The 19,730-nt window shown below is 41.7% G+C and overlaps 1 protein-coding gene across 11 annotated transcripts in view; it reads left to right on the top strand.

Moving 5' to 3' along the window:
* The window catches only part of STOX2 (storkhead box 2), a 294,752-nt gene extending 278,320 nt beyond the window's left edge, over positions 1-16,432 (top strand). For all 11 annotated transcript variants that reach the window (XM_068278720.1, XM_068278721.1, XM_068278728.1 and 8 more), the window contains one exon: positions 10,462-16,432. In XM_068278720.1, coding sequence (XP_068134821.1) covers positions 10,462-10,660 — 199 coding nt within the window. In that variant the 3' untranslated portion in view covers positions 10,661-16,432. The remainder of the gene's footprint in view (positions 1-10,461) is intronic.
* The last annotated feature ends 3,298 nt before the right edge of the window (positions 16,433-19,730 follow it).

The following is a 19,730-nucleotide window of genomic DNA, read 5'->3' as shown; positions in this document are numbered from 1 at the left end:
GGAGGCCTCTGAAGGGTCCAGAGGCTTCCCTCTCCTTAGGTAAGTAACCTTTGAACTAAGGTTCACTTTGTTCTCTCTTTAAGGGGTAAGGTGGCCACACACCATACAATTTTTATATTATTTTTCGATTCAGGAATTACAATAAATTTTTCTAATTATTGTAACATTTGGAAAATCTGCCCAATGTGCCACCCACATGTTCAATGTCTCCCCAGTTATGGAAATAAATTATTGCTAACCCTAGAAAAATTGCTTGGGTCTTCTAATCAAGAATTTAACAATATACCCTACACCGTTCAATTTTCATAAAGATTAGACAGAAAAATCTGCCACTCTTGATCAACTTTTATTGAAAAAAAAACAGGAAATGTTAACAGGTTTGAAAAAAAATTAAAGCTATAGATCTTTCTGTACAATTGTACAGGATTGTGCGGGTTTTATGGAATTGCTGTAAAATTGGATCATTGTATTGTCTTGTGTTTGGCCACCTTTAGAGAGAGAGAGAGATGAATAGTATTGAGAATTGTGAGGAGTCCTCATGTGAGTGTGAGGAGGTTTCCTGGTGAAGAGTATAATGGGAACATATAGAGAGAGATGAGTGATGTGGAGAAAAGGAATGAGACTTGTGAGGAGTCCTGCATGTGAGTGTGAGAAAACAGTTTTACCTCAGCGCAACAATGTCAGCAATATAGATTAGTTTCCTGTAGTTGTGCTGCCGCTCCGCATCAGGTAAACTCAGCTGATACAATAAAGATAAAGAGCAATACAGTACCTCTTCCAGGTGTACGGGTAGTTTATACCTCTCACTGTGCAAAAAGTCTTGCTGTAATCCCGATATCCAGGAGCGCAACACCGCTCAGCTCAGCGTGGATTCAGCCTGACCGTGATGTCCCCTGGTCAGCTGATACCCGAACTTCCTGTTCCTGGCTTCCTTGCGTTCCAACAGTGGCTCCGTCCCAATGTCAGTGAAGGCAGCAGCGGCGCTTCCTGGCTGGGGGACAAAACGAACAACAAATAGTGCACACTGTGCGCTTAAAGGAGCCACGCAGGGAGTTTCCACTTACTGGATAAAAACGTGTTTATTGCACATAACAATCTGCAGCCTCACTTCCCGACTCGAGTTTCAGCCCAATGCCTTCGTCAGGAGGTGGGGCCACAGTCACAATGGGCAGATTAAATACACAAAACTCCTCCTCTCTTAAGAACAATTAACCCTTGCCTTACAGGCAAGGGGAAAAAAACATTCAAACTTCCAAAATACAATGAATACGCTAAAAAGATGGTGCTACGCAATAATCTACAATCGATAATAGTAATACAAGTAATCAAAATATAAAAATATTAAAAATGTTATTGAAACAGTAAAATTTATTCATCCCTAATAAAACCATTCAAATCAATGTTGGCATTTAGTCCATTCGGTGCTAAAGTCTGTAGCTGAAAGATCCAGCGCGTTTCCAATTGCGACAATGTTTTTATCACATTACCACCACGCCAATGTGGCGTGATGGTATCAATGCCATAACATCTAATACCAGTGGGATCGCGGTTATGGTGTTTCAAGAAATGCTCTGGTACACTATAACATCACCCACCCTGAAAAGAAAAAGCATAGTGTACCAGAGCATTTCTTGAAACACCATAACCGCGATCCCACTGGTATTAGATGTTATGGCATTGATACCATCACGCCACATTGGCGTGGTGGTAATGTGATAAAAACATTGTCGCAATTGGAAACCCGCTGGATCTTTCAGCTACAGACTTTAGCACCGAATGGACTAAATGCCAACATTGATTTGAATTGTTTTATTAGGGATGAATACATTTTACTGTTTCAATAATATTTTTATATTTTGATTACTTGTATTACTATTATCGATTGTAGATTATTGCGTAGCACCATCTTTTTAGCGTATTAATTGTATTTTGGAAGTTTGGATGTTTTTTCCCCTTGCCTGTAAGGCAAGGGTTAATTGTTCTTGAGAGGAGGAGTTTTGTGTATTTAATCTGCCCACTGTGACTGTAGCCCCACCTCCTGACGAAGGCATTGGGTTGAAACTCGAGTCGGGAAGTGAGGCTGCAGATTGTTATGTGCAATAAACACGTTTTTATCCAGTAAGTGGAAACTCCCTGCGTGGCTCCTTTAAGCGCACAGTGTGCACTATTTGTTGTTCGTTTTGTCCCCCAGCCAGGAAGTGCCGCTGCTGCTTTCACTGACATTGGGACGGAGCCACTGTTGGAACGCAAGGAAGCCAGGAACAGGAAGTTCGGGTATCAGCTGACCAGGGGACGTCACGGTCAGGCTGAATCCACGCTGAGCTGAGCGGTGTTGCGCTCCTGGATATCGGGATTACAGCAAGACTTTTTGCACAGTGAGAGGTATAAACTACCCGTACACATGGAAGAGGTACTGTATTGCTCTTTATCTTTATTGTATCAGCTGAGTTTACCTGATGCGGAGCGGCAGCACAACTACAGGAAACTAATCTATATTGCTGACATTGTTGCGCTGAGGTAAAACTGTTTTCTCATTTCCACTTTTTGGGGCTTGGGACTCGCCCCCACCTCATAGCTGCATATTGCCCTCATACATTGCGCTGTGTTCTTTTGATTATACTTGCATGTGAGTGTGAGAATGTGTCCTGCTGAAGAGTATGAGGCGATTCTGTGCACACAGGAAATTTGAAGGAAAAGTATAAGGTGAGAACAGATTGTACTCAGCTTTGTAATATAGAATTATTAAAGGGGACACAACGTGAGTTATAAATGCCTACTACCATATGTATTTACTTGTAAACCATGCCAGTTACCTGGCAGCCCTGTTGATCAGGCATAAGTAGTGAGTCAACACCCTGGAACAAGCATATGGCTAATCCAGTAAAACCTGAGTCAGCTGAGTCAGAGTACCTGGTCTGCTGCATGCCTATTCAGGGTCTATGGCTAAAAGTATTAGAGACACAGGGTCAAGAGGACTGCCAGGCAACTAGTATTCTTTAAAAGGAAATACATATGTCAGCCTCCAAATATCTCTCACCTCATGTATCCTTTAAGTCTAACATGCAAGGACATCAGACATTAAACAATATGCGACATTTACACCATTGTGGTGCCATATTGCACTGCTGCATGCTTGCCTATGCACTGTTAAACTGCCCTACTCAGTACAACTGATTTGGGCTAAATTATAATGCATAGCAATGCTTGTGGCAACACATAGCCACATGGTTTGATTGACATTGTAAATAAGGCTTTATTTCATTTGTGTGATTTTATAAATAGAAAACTGATATCATGAATGCAGCCAGTTCTCTAAAAACAGTCCCTTTTAATAATTCAAACTTTTTTTCGTAGATGATAGACGTATATCATTTTTGGTGTGTGTGTTCTGTTGGGGGGGTGGCAATATGATCTTTAATAACAGAGAATAGCCATTATCCGGGATGTACAAGCTGCACATTTTTAGTTGATTATTTGTTTTTGAATGCTTCTTCTGATCCATAGCTGTGATGGGTTCTACTCCTAGCTGCCTGTCTGGGAATGCCATGACTGACAGATGGAGCTTCTAAAATGGAAAGCGTTATTTGCAGAGGGAAAGTGTGAAAGGGCATTGCTGGGATCACAGCTGCCAGGCAGAGAGCAGTGCTGAATCTCCCTCAGCTCCCCATGCGTGCCAGCTCAGTTTAGTTTGTCTATGTATCACCGTGTTGTAGCGTGCAAACTTCTGTTCCCATCTTCAGCTAACTCCCATAGACGTCCTGTACGGGGGCACGTGGGAAGCAGCTGCAGACACCAGGCCGCTACCCAACATTCCTCTTCTCTGTACACGTTATTCCAATAGAGTTAACCTTTTCTGATAAATGGAACACTCTTATGAAACTTTTATCTTCGCCTGCTGAGCACACGAAAGGCAGTGTACATCAGGAGCTGAAACCCCCTAAATAAGTAAGGTCTATCATCTCTCAGCTGTCCACATTACTGCCACATTTACTAGAAGAGACAAAGTCTACAATATCTGCAAAACACATTGCCCACGATATATTCTAAAAGATGCTAGAAATGTTCCTAAAAGAATAGCATTTTTGTTTTCATCTTTAAAACTTTAACAATAACATTGTTAAATGTTCAAAAAATGTGTTTTCTCTAATTACTTATATTTGAATAAGTAAATGGAAATCCACTTGTGGCATATGGGAGGATTGTTTTTTTTTGTTTTTTTTGAAGATTATACTGATTTTGCTGGTACTAACACTTGTTTTCAGCTTATTCACTTTACCGTCCTAAAGTACTGAAATGTTGGCATTAATGGCCTGAGCCCACTAACGCAATTGTGCGCAGTTGTCTTCTTTTCAGCAACACATCGATGGTACAGATGCTAAAAAAACACAGAAGCAGACACAACTGCGTTAGTGGGCTCAGGCCCTAATGCTTTCAGTGTTGGTAGGTGCTGTGGGAGGCTTTGGTAGGCACAACTTTCCAAAATGTATCCAAAATTCTGTGGAAGGATCTTAATGTTCCCCAATTTTAATAGATACACAGATGACAGCTCAAAAAATTAGAAACATGCAAAAGTCCATTTATTTCAGTAATTCCACTTAAAAGGTGAAACTGATATATGAAATAGGAACCCCTTGCAGGTGTTTTGGATTAATTAGCTGATTAGATTCTGATACTTTGAGCCTAGAATATTAAACTCTTTCAAAATACTCTAACTGTTTGAGATTTTTATTTTGGGGTTTTCATAAGCTGTAAGCCATAATCATCAAAATTATAACAAAGACTTGAAATATCTTGCACTGCATCTAATGCGTCTATTTTATTAAACAGTATTAGTTTTACCTTTTTAAGTTGTTTAACCTCCCTGGCGTTCTATTAAGATCGCCAGGGCGGCTGCAGGATGTTTTTTTTTTAATTAAAAAAAACTATTACATGCAGCCAACTGAAAGTTGGCTGCATGAAAGCCCACTAGAGGGCGCTCCTGATGCGTACTTCTGATCGCCTCTGGCGATCAGAAGTAACAAGGAAGGCCGCAATAAGCGGCCTTCCTTGTTTCACTTTCCTCGCCGCCATGGCGACGAGCAGAGTGACGTCATGGACGTCAGCCGCCTCCGATCCAGCCCTTAGCGCTGGCCGGAACTGTTTGTTCCGGCTGCGCTGGGCTCGGGTGGCTGGGGGGACCCTCTTTCGCCACTGCATGCGGTGGATCGCCGCGCTGTGGCGGCGATTAGATAGCACAAGCGGCTGGCAAAGTGCCGGCTGCGTGTGCACCTTTTTATTTGAACAAAATCGGCCCAGCAGGGCCTGAGCGGCACCCTCCGGCGGTAATGGACGAGCTGAGCTTGTCCATACCGCTAAGGAGGTTAAGTTGAAATAAATTGACTTTAGCACGCTATTCTAATTTTTCGAGTTTCACCTATTCATGCTTCCACTGCTAGAAAGATATTTACCTCAGTAGAGGGAAGCCTCGGTATGATCCAGAGCAGAGGCTTCTTCAATACGCATCCACCCCATTGATGCTTGCCAGGACCCTCCTCTTTTTTGCAGCCATGCTCCCCTCCATGTATGACCCCGGCCGCACTGTGCAGGCACAAGTACGGCTGCACAGAGACACAAAGCACTCATGCACAGAGGTAGAAGCTGTGCACGAGCAGCTCTGTGCTACTGTACAGGTGCGGTACTTGTGAGAACATATTCAGCAATTCCTTGTCAAATATTATTACTTTTTATTATTACTACTTCTGTAGCACTATACATAGTACAAAAGAAATAGCGGGGAACATAGATACATGAGAGGTGCAATACTCTGTACAATCAGGACATCCAGCAATACAAGTACATACATTGTTGATGTGTGGTTTGAGACATCACCAATACTGGTACATTCATAGGATAAATTATATCAGAATAAGAAACACTAGGAGGCGTTCCCTGCCCTTGCGGGTTTATAGTCTAGAGAGAAGTGGTTTGGAGACGTTAGGGAAGGAGACGCTGGGTCGGATATGTTCAGAATGTCGTAACACTGGATCTGTGCGGTCGAGAAGGATGGGGGCTTCCCTCTGAGGTAAGTATTGAACTTTGATCTTTTTTTTTTTTTTTTTTCCCCTCACATGTATTTTTTTAAGAGGGCAAAGTTTTATATTAACCACTGAAAATGAGATTATCTAAAACTTCTAAAAGTTGCACAGTATTTCTAAAATTTTAACAAACAGTATACAGGATGGCAGGTCCATGTGTACGTCTCGCTTGTTCCCTGCTTTGATTGAAACAAGCACTTATCTGTATGCTTTTTCAGGGTCTATGTCTAAAGGTGTGTACATAGAGTGATTGGACAAAATAATGGAAACCTTAACAATATATATTTTTATATGGTGTAGGTCCAACTTTTGCGGCAATTACAGCCTCTATTCTCCGAGGTAATGATTCATACAAATTGTGAATTGTTTTCAAAGGAATTTTAGCCCATTCTTCAGTTAAAACACAGTTCTTTTAGAGACGATGGTGGTGGAAATCGACTTCTTACTTGAATCTCTAATAACGACCATAAATGCTCAATAATGTTGTGGTCTGGGGATTGTGGTGGCCAGATGAGATGCTCAACTTCATAAGAATGTTCCTCGTGCCATTCTTTAACAGTCCAGCTGTATGGATTGGGGCATTATCATCTTGAAAGATGGCATTCACCTCCGGAAACAGTTCTTGAACCATAGGATGTACTTGGTCGCCCAAAATTCCTAAATAGTCTCCACTGTTAATTCTTCCATGAAGGGAAATCATTGGCTCGGTGGATTTCCAAGAAGTAACTCCCCAGATCATCACAGAACCCCCGCCATGTTTTACGGTTGGGAGAAGGCAGTCTGGATGAAATGCTTCTTTCGGCTGTCTCCAAACGTACACTCGGCCGGAGGTTGGAAATAAGATAAACGATGATTCATCAGAGAAAATCACATTATTCCACTGTTCGAGGGACCAATTCTGGTGGTTTCTACACCACTCTAAACTCTTTGAAACGTTTGTCTTTGACAGGAGAGGTTTTCTAATTGCAGTTCTTCCGTGGAATCCAGATTTGTACAGCTCCCGACGAACAGTTTTTGTGGAAACTGGGTTCTGTAGGTGTTCGTTCAGCTCTGCAGTGATTTTAGGAGCCGTGGTCTTGCGAGCTTTTCTAACAATTCGATTTAGAGTCCGACGGTCTCTCTCAGACAACTTCGACTTTCGGCCACAACTGTGCTTTGCTGAGGACGTATTTCCTTCTCTTTCAAAGGCAGTCATTACTTTTGAGACAGTACCTCTTGAAATGCCAAGCATTCGGGCAGTTTCTGTTACAGTAGCGCCTGCCATACGGGCACCAACAATTTGGCCTCTTTGAAAGTCTGAGAGACCTGACATTTTTATAAATTATAGCCAACTTTGGTTTAAATATCTGTAAAAAACAATTATTTTAATTAAACATATCAAATAAAAATAATAAACAAAAAAATTTAACATGTCAAGTTTTGATTGCTTAAAACCTGTTCAAAGATTATGATGCCAAAATGTTAGGTGTTGCCATTATTTTGTCCAACCCCTTTACCTTTGACTTATGTCGGGGATCAGTATCCAATCCCCTTGGGTGACATTGCTTGACCCTGAAGTACAGACGTGTGTCAGCTATTTAGCTGACAATGCATTCTGTTGCTATGTGTGGGGTGAGGGGGAGCATCAAGAACAATGAAGTTGGTCAGGTGAGTTGGGCGTCGTGCTGCCGTACACACACTTGATTATTGGCTGAGGCGGGCGTTATCTGCTGCCTCAACCAACTTTAGTGTGTAGGAGGCTTAAAAGTGACAAAGGATTAGCTGAGCAGCCAGGCAATTTGCATTGTTTAAAAGGATTTAAATGTTAGCCTCCATATTCCTCTCACCTAATGCTGGGTACACACGATGCGTTTTTTTGGTCGATTTTCTGTCTGATCGATTTTCGATTCGATTTTCCGGTCAATTTCCCACTGTATTCTTTTATCTTTTCTCATCAATTTCCATTCACTTCTATGAGAAATCGACCAGAGAAATGATCGAAAATGAGATCGGACATGTTGGAAATTCTCTATCGAACCATCTAGCTGCCGAAAAAACTTATGGTGTATTCCCAGCATTTGCCTGTGCCTGAACCTTCCCTTTAAGTAAGACTTATCAAATTTTAGGCAAATGAAAGCAATTATAAAAAAATAACCAGGGATTATCCTTAGTGAAAGCTGCCGAAACCCTCTAGTAGCACTACAGAAATGACTACTGAATTTTCTGCAGCCTACAGTGCTGTTTTTTTGTGTTGCAAATCATGATGATCTGGAAAACAGTGAGTGGTTCCTCGTAGACACTAGTGCTCTGATTGACAATATGTAGCAGAAAACCCCAGCCCCTTTCCCAGCCTGAAGCAGATGCAGGGTCTGCTTGTTGACTGAACACAGAGTTATTCCTACTAAATGACATCACTTGAATGAACAGCGGAGGGGACTGATCATGTCACCAGATGGATAAATCAATCAGTATAGGTATTGCATCAGATTAGGGGGCTTGTTGAAGTACATAATTTTACTTTCCGCCACTTGAGCTATAAAGCATGCTTAGACATTTATCTACGTTCCATTGGGCTCTGACTGCAATTAGCAAAGTCCTATTTGGACCTGAAATGTCACGGCATGCAATTTTACAAGCTGTACCCAGTAAAATGTGCATGTACACGGGTGTTTGACTAGTTTTGCTAAGTGCAATTACGAACATAGAGTATGATGTTCCATCTCAGTTGATGTCCCATCTCAGTTACAGGAAGAACTGAATAAACCTGTACAGTTATCTGTAACCCACAGTGAGGGAGTACTCAGCAGGCTGTTATTTCACTTATTGTTCTATTGAGAGGCATGAAAAAGATTAGTGTGTGTGTGTGTCTGATCATATTCCCTTGAAAAGGCTTGGATATCTGGAAAAAAATTATTAATGGTGCCTGATAACACTGAGGCACAGTGACTTATACAAACACAACTTATTACGACTTGAAAACTGTGTCTTAAGGTGGCCATACATGGTACAATTTTTCAATTAGATAATTTAGTTTGATTATTCTGTTAGATCGAATATAAAGATTTTTCCAGCATATCCGATCATTTTTCCCAAAAAAAACGGGCTAATCGTTCGAATTTCTTGATCGAAAATAAAAAAAAATTCAACTTTCATTCAATTCGATCATTTAGATCGAATAAACGGGAAAATCGAACGTTTTTATTGTACCGTGTATGGCGACCCTTCGTGGCACACCACTATGACCTATCCGTATATGATTTGAGTATAATAAAAAGAATCACAATATTAAGCAGCAAATGTGTTGGCTTTCTTAGAAGGGGAAAAGAGCCTGTTGAGTGTCCCAGAGTTAGGGCCAGTACTCGCCAAAAACCTCTAGCAGAGCCGCAAAACGCTACAGGTTTTGGAAGCACATTTTCAGAGCACTTCTAGGCATGTTTAGAGAGTTTTTCTAAACATGCCTAGCGTTTTTGGAGCGTTTAGCAGATGTCATATATTACAGTAAAGCTTTTACTGAACAGCTTCTGTAACAAAAACGCTTGGAAAGCCGCTCTGATCTAGCGTTTTTCAGAACGGTTTTCCACTTTCCTATACTTTAACATTGAGGCAGGGACGCCTCAGAAATCTAAAAAATGCTGCAGCCCTTAGTCTGCATTTGTGGAAAAAACGAACCGCTCTGGTGTGCACCAGCACATTGAAATACATTACCCAAACCGGTTTTCAAACCACTAGCATTTTTAAATCACTCATGAACCGCTCTGGTGTGCACCAGCCCTAAGAGAAAGGTCAGTAGTTCTTTTATTTTATCTCTCCATGCTCTCAGAAGTTGTATTCTGCCAGGAAATCTTTTATGGCTGTAATTTGCTTATCAGTGGTGTTTACAAGGTACTGACAAGACAGAAGCTGTCACTTCCATGCCTAGAAATTAACTCTTTCAGGCAGCAAAATAAAACAAAGTAGCCTGGTTATTAATATATTTTGTACTGTACATACACCTATTTATCTCATCATGTCATGTATCACCTTGGGTACACTTTAAGAGACTTCAGTGACAGATGCCAGCTGATAGACATTCAGGCAGCAGTGGCTGTTTGCCTTTTCCTCCTGTGCCTCTCCTCCTCCATCCGTGTCCAGTCAGGGTAGGCAGTCTTTGCATCCTCAGTAATTGGTTGGAGAGGAGGAGACAGCGGCCCTAGCCAGCCAGCATCGCTTAGGGAGGCGGAGGAGAGCATCAGGACGGGTCCAAGCACACTGGCACATTGCAGGTGTGACTCACTGCCACAGCACTCTGGTGGGGAACCGGAGCACTGGGGATAGTTTTAATGTGAAAGATACTCATACAACTGATTGTTTACCATACTTAAAAATTGTTCCAGATTTCAGCAGTATTAATTTTGCTTTGCCATTGCAGGACACGAGAAAGCCTGGCTTCCAATACTTCAAGTATTGTGGAAAGTAACAGACGGCAGAATCCAGCTCTGAGTCCTGCCCATGCTGGTGCTGGCCCAGCATTTAACTTCCGAACATCTGCTGCAGAAACTACAACAACTGATGCTGATAAACTACAGAAACCCGCTAACTGTTTGCAAGCTTCTGTAACTAGTGTTTGATAGCCGCTCAGCCTCAAATTTTGTCCTGTCTCATCTTCTACAGCAAAGTTTACTACACTGGGACCGATGTTTACATCTCTTTACAAGCAAGCCTCACATCCACAGCTTTTGTGTCTTTCTAAAACTGTGCTGCTAATTAGCCCAGGGGGCAACAACAAGAACAAAATACCAACTTCTTATTTGTTTTTTTATTTTATTTTTTGTTTTGTTTTATTGCTTTTTTTTTGTTATTTTATGTTTTGTTTTGTTTGTTTTTTTCCTTGCCCTCATTCCTCTCCGCCATGTGTAGCTCCGTAGGAAGTAAAATACAGTAGGGGTTAATATGCACATCATTCTTCTTCATATAACCGCAGCAGAGCACATTCAAGAGTCTAGACACTGTAAACATTTTTTGTTTTTTTATTTAATTTTTGATGCTGTGCGGCATACAGCGATCAGTACTTCCTCTAAAGCAGCGGTGCTCAGTTTAAAGAAAAAAGGAAAAAAATGGAAATAAAAACAAAACAAACAAAAAAAATAACCACACAACTTTGTAGATTACCAGAACAGTTTTTACTCTGTTCTGTGTCCTCCTTAGTTATAAAGAAAGAGAGAAAGAAAGTCTATTTATTTTTACCAATGTAAAAAAGAAAAATGTTAAATTTACCTAATTTTAAACACGTATATATTCCTACTTAGTGCCCATGATGTAAAGCAAATGTGAAGAACCAAAATACAACACCATATCACTCTGCAATAATGATTGCTACATCTGTGCTTATTTACCTTCTCCAAGTCCGTGTGCTGTCACATATGAATATAAAGATGTATTGGATGTGTTGTTCAGGGACCTGCATGCAGTATACCGAATGACAGCTGTTTCTCCTCGCTATAACAGTTCATTCTAATCATTAATAATACAGTATTATCATCAGGCAAACCATGAAGACAATATCACAAGTTAATGGGAAAGTTCCAGCAGGACACCCCATATAGAAAACCAAGTTTCTTTGGTCCTAATAGCGAATAGTTTCTGACTTTGAAATAATGGTGCTCATAGTTTAAAGTGAGGCTGTGAATTTGACTGTTGGCAGCAAACTTCAAGACCACTGAGAGTTATTCCCAGAAGTAAATCTTTGGTTACAGTGGCACTCTGCAGAAAATCTTAGTGCACTTTGCTGAACAGAGTGCTTTTTGCCCAGGTATATAGGGACTTGATAACAGAATTTGACAAATTACGTCTGTGGGTGTACAGTGGAAAATCTGTTGCTGCACATAACTGATCCATTCATTTAATATGAAAGTGTTGCTTTTATTTGGTAATCTACCAGTATTTATTCATAAGCCATTTTTTTTTATTAAAACAGTTTTCATAGAGAACATTCAGCCTATTGCAATGGTTTTACAAGGAGGGGGCATTATAGGAAAAGGTCTGATTGGTTTTAAGCATACTGGGTAGTGGCGGTGTTGTGTAAAAGAGTAGCTCCAATTATTAGGGCTGCTTCGTATCCCCATGCATTTATGTGTGCTGTATTGCATTGTAAAGGAATGGAATTAATTGAGAAAGAAGTAGACTGTTAACTAAAAACGTGGCATGTTGGGAGTCCTGTACTTTAGCACTGGTTATCACAGTGTTTTTGTGTGAGCCGGTACCATTTTACATGATTGGCTGTGTTGTGAAACAGAGGGCCAGGTGCAGGGCAGAGCTGCTGGCGTTAATAGGCCTGTAGATGACACTGAGGTTTGTAAATCTCATCTTTGATCTTCAGAATGGTGTCTCTTTTGTCCTCTTGGAGTTGACAGGCTGGTGTGACAATATGGTATAAAGATAACCTCACTAGGTCCTTGGAGGGGCTTAGGTTCTGAAGGCAAATGTACAGTGCACATCCACCCATTTGCCATTGTAAGGCACCACTGCTAAAGAGTCACCTAAAGGTTTAGAAAGCAAATACTTAAGAAGAGAAAAATCTCTGGATCCTATTGAGGCTTCCCACACTGTCCTCTGTTGTTCTCACGGACCCTTAAAGATTACCAACGAGCTTTTGGGTAATCACATCGGGGCGGCGCTCCTCTTGATGGTGCAGCGCAGCCACCCTTGTGCCAGAAGAGGAGCACAGCCCCGATATTAAAGAGGGTCCTGAAAAGCGTCAGGGGACCGGAGGACAATGTGGGAAGCCTCGAAGGCTCCAGAGGCTTCTCTCTCCTTAGATAAGTATTTGCTTTTTAAACTTATGTATGCCTCGGGTTCTCTTTAAAGAGGAACTTTAACCAAGGATTGAACTTCATTCCAATCAGTAGTTGAGACTCCCCTTCCCACAAGAAATCTTTACCTTTTCTTGAATAGATCGGAGGGGTCTGTATGGCTGATATTGTGGTGAAACCCCTCCCGGAGTGTGATGTCATTACCATAGTCCTGACAGTTTGCTGTCTGTGAACCTTGTTGCATTGTGGGAAATGACTTCTTTTTCCAACTGCCAAGCAAGCAATATCTCCCTCTGTGCATAGAACTCTCAGTAACAAACATTTCATACAGATCACCTGGCAGAACTAAAGAGGTCACCACAAGTGATACATTTCAGAAATTAAATCAGGGTGAGGAAAGATTTTACAATGAGGAAATACTGACTAAATAATTTATAAGTGAATATTGTAAAAAAAAAAAGTGTATTCATTATGTTGTTTTCACTACAGTTCCTCTTTAAGGTAGAATTCCATAAGCCAGTTTTAAATTAGTGTTGTGTAAGGGGCTAAATGTTTTATAAACAGTCTGTTTTTGTATTGACGGTTTCATCAGTTAAATGGGAAAAAACTTCTTGTTAATATGCCCCTTACTCCTGTACTTCCTGTGTGGGAAACCCATTTCTAAAGAAAGTGTCAGCACTGTGAGGTAGGCTCCTCCCAGTCTGATAAACAGCTTTGCTCTGTATGAGTGCCAGTCTCTACACAGAGCTGCATCTTTCTCATTCAGGAATCCGCAGCCAAGGACCATGCCACCCAAAAATTCAATGGTTGCAAAGTACTTGCTAAAATTAATAAGGGCTCTTTCACACCATGGGTGCTCTGTTTCCACACACATATTTTTTTTTTTTTAAATAAACACTGTGTGTGGTTTTCCACAACCAAACCATGTTGGCTGACAGACCTGCAAAATTGTTTTGTTTTGTTTTTTCACCTTGCTCCATGCGTTTCAGTGTTGACAACGACCAAAACGCACATGCACTAAACAATGCCCCCACTGTTCTGTTCAGAAAACCACAAGGTGCTGTAGTGTGAATGCATGTTGTAAGTTTGAAAGGGCCATTATGGTTAATCTAATGATATAATTAAGCAAATGTATCTGTATTGGTGGCTGGAGTCCTCCTTTAAAGTCATCCTTTCACACGTAATGAATTAAACTTGGAATTACAAACAAGTTTTTTGCTTGACTTCACTTCCCATATCAAAATACTCAATGATTGTCTAAATAGGGAGTTAATAAAACAATAGGGCCTAGAACAGGCATGGGCAAACTCGTCCCTTCAGCTGTTCCAGAACTACAAGTCCCACAATGCATTTGCCTTTGAGTCATGACTGTGGCTGTCAAGACTCCTGCAATGCATTGTGGGACTTGTAGTTACTTAACAGCTGGAGGGCCAAGTTTGCCCATGCCTGGCCTAGAACAATGGAAGGCCATAGCTCTCTATAACCATCATTATCCTTATCCACTGCCTAACCCTACCAGACCTGATAACTTTAAAGTGTATCTGAGGCAAACCTCTGGTACAAAAAGAAATACTTAAGAAGAGGGAAGCCTGTGGATTCTATAGAGGCTTCCCACGCCATCCTCCAGTCCCCTATTGCCAATTGCAGACCCTGCAAAGATGACTGACGAGTACTTGTTGGTAGGAATCTTGGTGGCATGCTCCTTTTCAGACACAAGCACAGCCATACAGCACGATTACAGTCTCGCCTGCTCAGTAAGCCAGAGATGCTCTTGCATGAGTGGCTTTGTGCTACTGTGCGGGCGTGTCCATGCTAGTGTGGGTATAATGCAGTCATGCTTGTTCCAGAAGAGGAGCACAGCCCAATGTTAAGGCCTCTTTCACACGGGCAACTAACAGTTGGTGAATTCCCCCTTTGAGTCAGATCTGAGCAAGGCTGTAGCCGAGCTCAGACTCGACATGTCGCAGTCCTCTGCCATCCTGTAACACCACTGTGTGTCAGCACTTGATATACGTGGCGTTACTATCACTTCTTTTCAATTGCACCCAAATAGCACTGGCAAGTGGCTTAGGGGAGATGGAGCTTCCCGGCAAGAGCGCAATTCAGCCTCCTGTCTGAAAGAGACCTAAGGAAGGTCCCGGGAAGCATCTGGAGGATCCAGAGACCTTCCCTCTTTTAAGATAAATGTCTTTTCTCACTCCGTTTTCGCCTCCGGTCCTATTTAAGCTGGAAATATCTGTGAAGTTAATGCAGAAATGCTGATGCTTATCTACAAGTCCCCGTGTTTAGACGGTGACAGAATGATTTGACATGGGAAGTGCAGACATTCAAATCTCACATTTGAAAAATTATTTTTCTTTCATTTTACAGAACATATTGCATGGATTACTTCAAGTATTTCTATTTTATCTTTTTACGTTGACAAAGAATTGTCCTCCTAACATCTACCATATTTTGGTCTTGGCTTTTTTTATATTGTATTCACTTAAACGGAACCGGAGGTGGCAATCATGTGGAGGCTGCCATATGTATTTGCTTTTAAACAATACCACTTGGCTGGCAGTCCTTTCTGGTATCAGTAAAGTCTGAATCACGCACCTGAAGCAAGGATGCAGCTGATCCAGTCAGACTTAAGTGAAGTCTATTTAAACCAGTTGTCCTCAAACTAAGGCCCGCGGGCCAAATTCGGCCCACCGAGGCTTTTTCACTGGCCCTCCAAACATAAAATGTATAACTTACGGATGTGACCCACTGCACCTGTAAATATCTGCTTGCATATAGAATAGCAGTTGCTGGCATCACCCATCCACATACTGTAGAAGACAGTTATCAGTCATTCACTGGCTTCCAATCCAATTCTGCATCAGGTGACACTGCTGTCCAACTGGATGGCAGGCTGTCACCTGGGTATGCTACATTGTCTGGTGCACAAAGACGTTCTTCATACGCTGCATGACTGAAGGCTGCTGCTGGGAGTTCTACTCCAGGCATAATTGGGGGTATCCATACCTAGAATCAATGTAATGTTTTCAAACATCATTTTTTGTATCTTCCGGCAGACTGAAGTATGTTGACCCAGCCCTCTGATGGGGACCTCTGATTTAAACTAAAGGGAACCTAAACTGAGAAGGATATGGATTTTTATTTTTAAAATAATACCAGTTGCCTGACTCTCCTGCTGATCCTGCATCTCTAATACTTTTTAGCCACAGCCCCTGAACAAGCATGCAGGTCAGGTGTTCTGACTGAAGTCAGACTGGATTAGCTGCATGCTTGTTTCAGGTCTGTGATTTTAATTACTACTGCAGCCAAAGAGATCAGCAGGACTGACAAGCAACTGATATTGTTTAAAAGAAAAGATCCATATCCCTCTCAGTTTAGGTTCCCTTTAACACAGTGCAGTTGAAAGTCTGAGCAGTTTATATTGCATCAGTTACGATGCGGTGCAGCTGATTCTCATAATGCATGTCTACATTAGATGCAACATATACTCATTTCTCAACATTGATGTGTTTTATACTAGTCAATGAAGGGTTACATTGAACTATTTTCCACGTTTGCATTTCTACAACCTTAAAGGGAACCAGAGACGCTAGCGTTAAAAAAAAAAAAAAAAAAAAAAGATTTCATACATACCTGGGGCTTCTTCCAGCCCCATAAGCCTGCATCGCTCCCACGCCGCCATCCTCCGCTTCCTGGATCGCCGATACCGGGTCCCGTCACTTCTGGCGGACGCGGACAATTATCCACATGCACAGGGGCTCCCCCCATACCCGTACGCTTGCGGCTGCGCACTATGCAGCCGCACACGTAAAGGTATGCCGGGAGCCCCTGTGATGCGGACGATTGGCCGCGTGCTGCCGCCGACTGGCCGAAACTACGGGACCGCCGGATACAGGAAGCAGAGGACGGCGGCGTGGGAGCGATCCGTGCATATGGGGCTGGAGGATGCCCCAGGTATGTATAAATTCTTTTTTCTGGGGCCTCTGGTTCCCTTTAAAGTTGTTTTTAACTTTTTTTTTTTTTTTTTTTTTTTTAAATCCAAATCGTCCTCTGCAAGTGTTACATTGCATGCCACCACAAATGTTGTTGTTTTTTTTTGGGGGGGGGGATGACTTTTTCATGTTGGGCTGTATGCATGTTATAGTGCACTGCAATACCCCAAAGTGAGCTTAGCTTTATGCTAGGTACACATGGTACCATTTTCTGGCAGATTTACCTGCCAGATCGGTTGTTTTCCAGCATGTACGATCTGAATTTCAATCAATTTTCTGATAGATTTCCATAAAAGTGAACAGAATTCGATTGGAAAAACATTTGGAATCGGATATGTTGGAAAAAATCAATCTGGCAGGTAAATCTGCCCGAAAATTGTATTGTGTGTACCTAGTGCTAGATGCAGAGGATCAGCAGTACAACCACAAAATTTGCATTGTTTTCAATGGCATTACATAGATCAGCTTCTATCGCGCTCACCTCAGATTTCTTTAAAAAAAAAAAATCTTATCCAACAGACTTATTTCTGCCCCACTTCTAGTAGCCGCTTCATAGAGCCTTTAGTGATTCTGAGAAATGTTAGTGCCAAATACGACACTGGGAATTCCCTCGCCTTTTTCAAAAACTTTTCTTCATGCTATGCTTTCTTTGGGTTTTTCTCCCCCAAGATAAAACCAGAGGATATAAATTGGTCCTACGAATAATGTTGCCATACATACATGTGTGCACTCTCTCTAACACGCACACGCGCTGAAGTACGGTATGTTTTTGTAAATCTTTTGCGTAGTTAACATTTGTAAAAGATTCTGTGGATAAACCCTTTAATGGAACCCTAAAATGTAGCTTAGGTGCCCAGTGTAACTTACCTGGGGCTTGTTCTAGCCCCTGTAGTCCTTCTGTTCTTTCTGGTCTCTTGCTGTCGTTACAGTCCGATCCATTGAGCAGCTGTGCTCCTCTGAATGTTGCTTCCATGGCCCCAAATATCCTCTCTCATGGATGGGAACATTCTGCGCTTCTGCAGTCCATAAAAATTGCAACTGTGTGTCCCAAACGCTCCCGGCCACTTTAGCGTGATCAAGTTGTTGTGTAACGGGAACAGTGTATGGACAGTAGCCCACAACTGGCTAAGTCAACCAGCTTCAGAGGAGCACAGCAGCTGAAAAGATAAGAGCAGATTGACAGCAAGGGATCGAAAGGACTACAGGGGGCTGGAAAAAGGCCCTTAGATTCACTTCAGGTACCCTTTAAGCTGAACTGGCTGAAATCTTATTTTATCTTTCAGTCGTGACTGTCACAGAAATCATACTTAACATTCTAATCTTTATATGAACTATCCCGAGTTTTGCAACATTTTTGCAAAACGGAGCTTATAATACTAGAACCACTGTCTGTAGTTCACGCTGTCAGCTTGGAGACTGCCTATTTTTGTAAGGTCCTCAAGTGAATCAAGCCCAGTTCAGAATGCCTGTTGCATGGTTGTGAACCTGAGCAGTGTGAGATGTTACCGCATCAACCCTCTTCTGAATGGTTAGAAATGCACTCTTGTTTTGCATTGTTTATGCCTGGTTTAAAGCTTGACCATGATTTACTAAACTAATTCTTATCTGGAAATCACTGGGCAACATAAGTGATCTTTCAAATTTGGACTAAATTTACAATGAATTTACTATGCTTTTAGTAACGAAGGTCTAGAGATGCCACAGCTGTTCCATTTCCATCTCAAAACTGATCAATTAGAAATTGAGCCACTCAGAACTCTAAATCGGTGAACTGATTCGGGTCTGAATGATTCTTTATCAAGCACACACGGAAGTGAAAGGCTTCTTTTTGCATGTACTGTATTACTGCTTTCAAACAAACCAACACAAAACATTTACATCTCGCTTTTCTCCTTGCGGACTCAAAGCGCCAGAGCTTCAGGCACTTGGACGCACTCTATAGGCATCACTAGATTTAATACTAGGATAATAAGGTTGCAACCCTGCCTGGGTCAGGATGTTAAGACACACCCACAAACATTTTTTTTAAACCTCACTAGGGGTAGTGCATCTAACTACAATTGCACTATGAACGATTTACTGACCCACCCCATCCTTGCTTTTTACTCCACATGGCTGAGATTGAAGCAAAGTATGTCCCACCTAGTTGCACATTGTTTATAAATCCAGTGCAGAATTGCAGGATCACTTGTGTTCTCTGATATTTTTCCAGCATGGAGTAAATCAGGCCCATTATTTCTAAATGGAGACAAATACAAAGCATGATTTCTTTTTAAATTTTTGATCCTGGTGTTCATTTTTAGAAAGCAAAGTTTACTAATGACTTTTTAAAAAAATATTGAAATTATGCTTTTATCCTCTGTATAATGTGCCCTAGATGGCAACAAGTCATTTTTTTTTATTTTTCTTAAAGGTTACCAAATTAAGTTTGAACAACAGCATTGCCTTTGTGCTGCTTTTGGCTTGAGCCCTGTGTCAAGCATGGTGAAAAGGTGTGACTGTGCCCTGGATGTTACTAGTCATTTTCTGCTAAGGGTGAGTGAGCACAGTTATTTGAGCACAAATCTGTACTCGCTTGTGCCAGAGGAGGGAGCTGCCAAGGAGACTGTTAATTTAACTGGATGGCAACCTCTTGCTCTGGCGCCCATGCTGTGCTCCTTCCTCCTGACACTTCCTGCTTCACAGACAGGAATTCCACTGTTCAACAGGAAGTGTTAGGAGGATGGAGTGCAGTGTGGAGCGCTTCAGCAAGAGGTCAGCATCCAAGTGAATTAACCTTCTCTGCGTCTGCCTCCTCCGTGGACATGAGCAAGTACAGCTTGGCATCCAGCTCACAAAACTCTGCCTGTTCATCCTTTTTCTCTGCTTCTTCAGTGGTCTTGAAATGTAAGTCA

The sequence above is a fragment of the Hyperolius riggenbachi genome, chromosome 1, assembly GCF_040937935.1.
Source record: "Hyperolius riggenbachi isolate aHypRig1 chromosome 1, aHypRig1.pri, whole genome shotgun sequence".
In the NCBI taxonomy this organism is placed as follows: domain Eukaryota; kingdom Metazoa; phylum Chordata; class Amphibia; order Anura; family Hyperoliidae; genus Hyperolius; species Hyperolius riggenbachi.
Note: the sequence above shows the minus strand (reverse complement) of the source record. Positions and strands in the feature narration are given on the sequence as shown.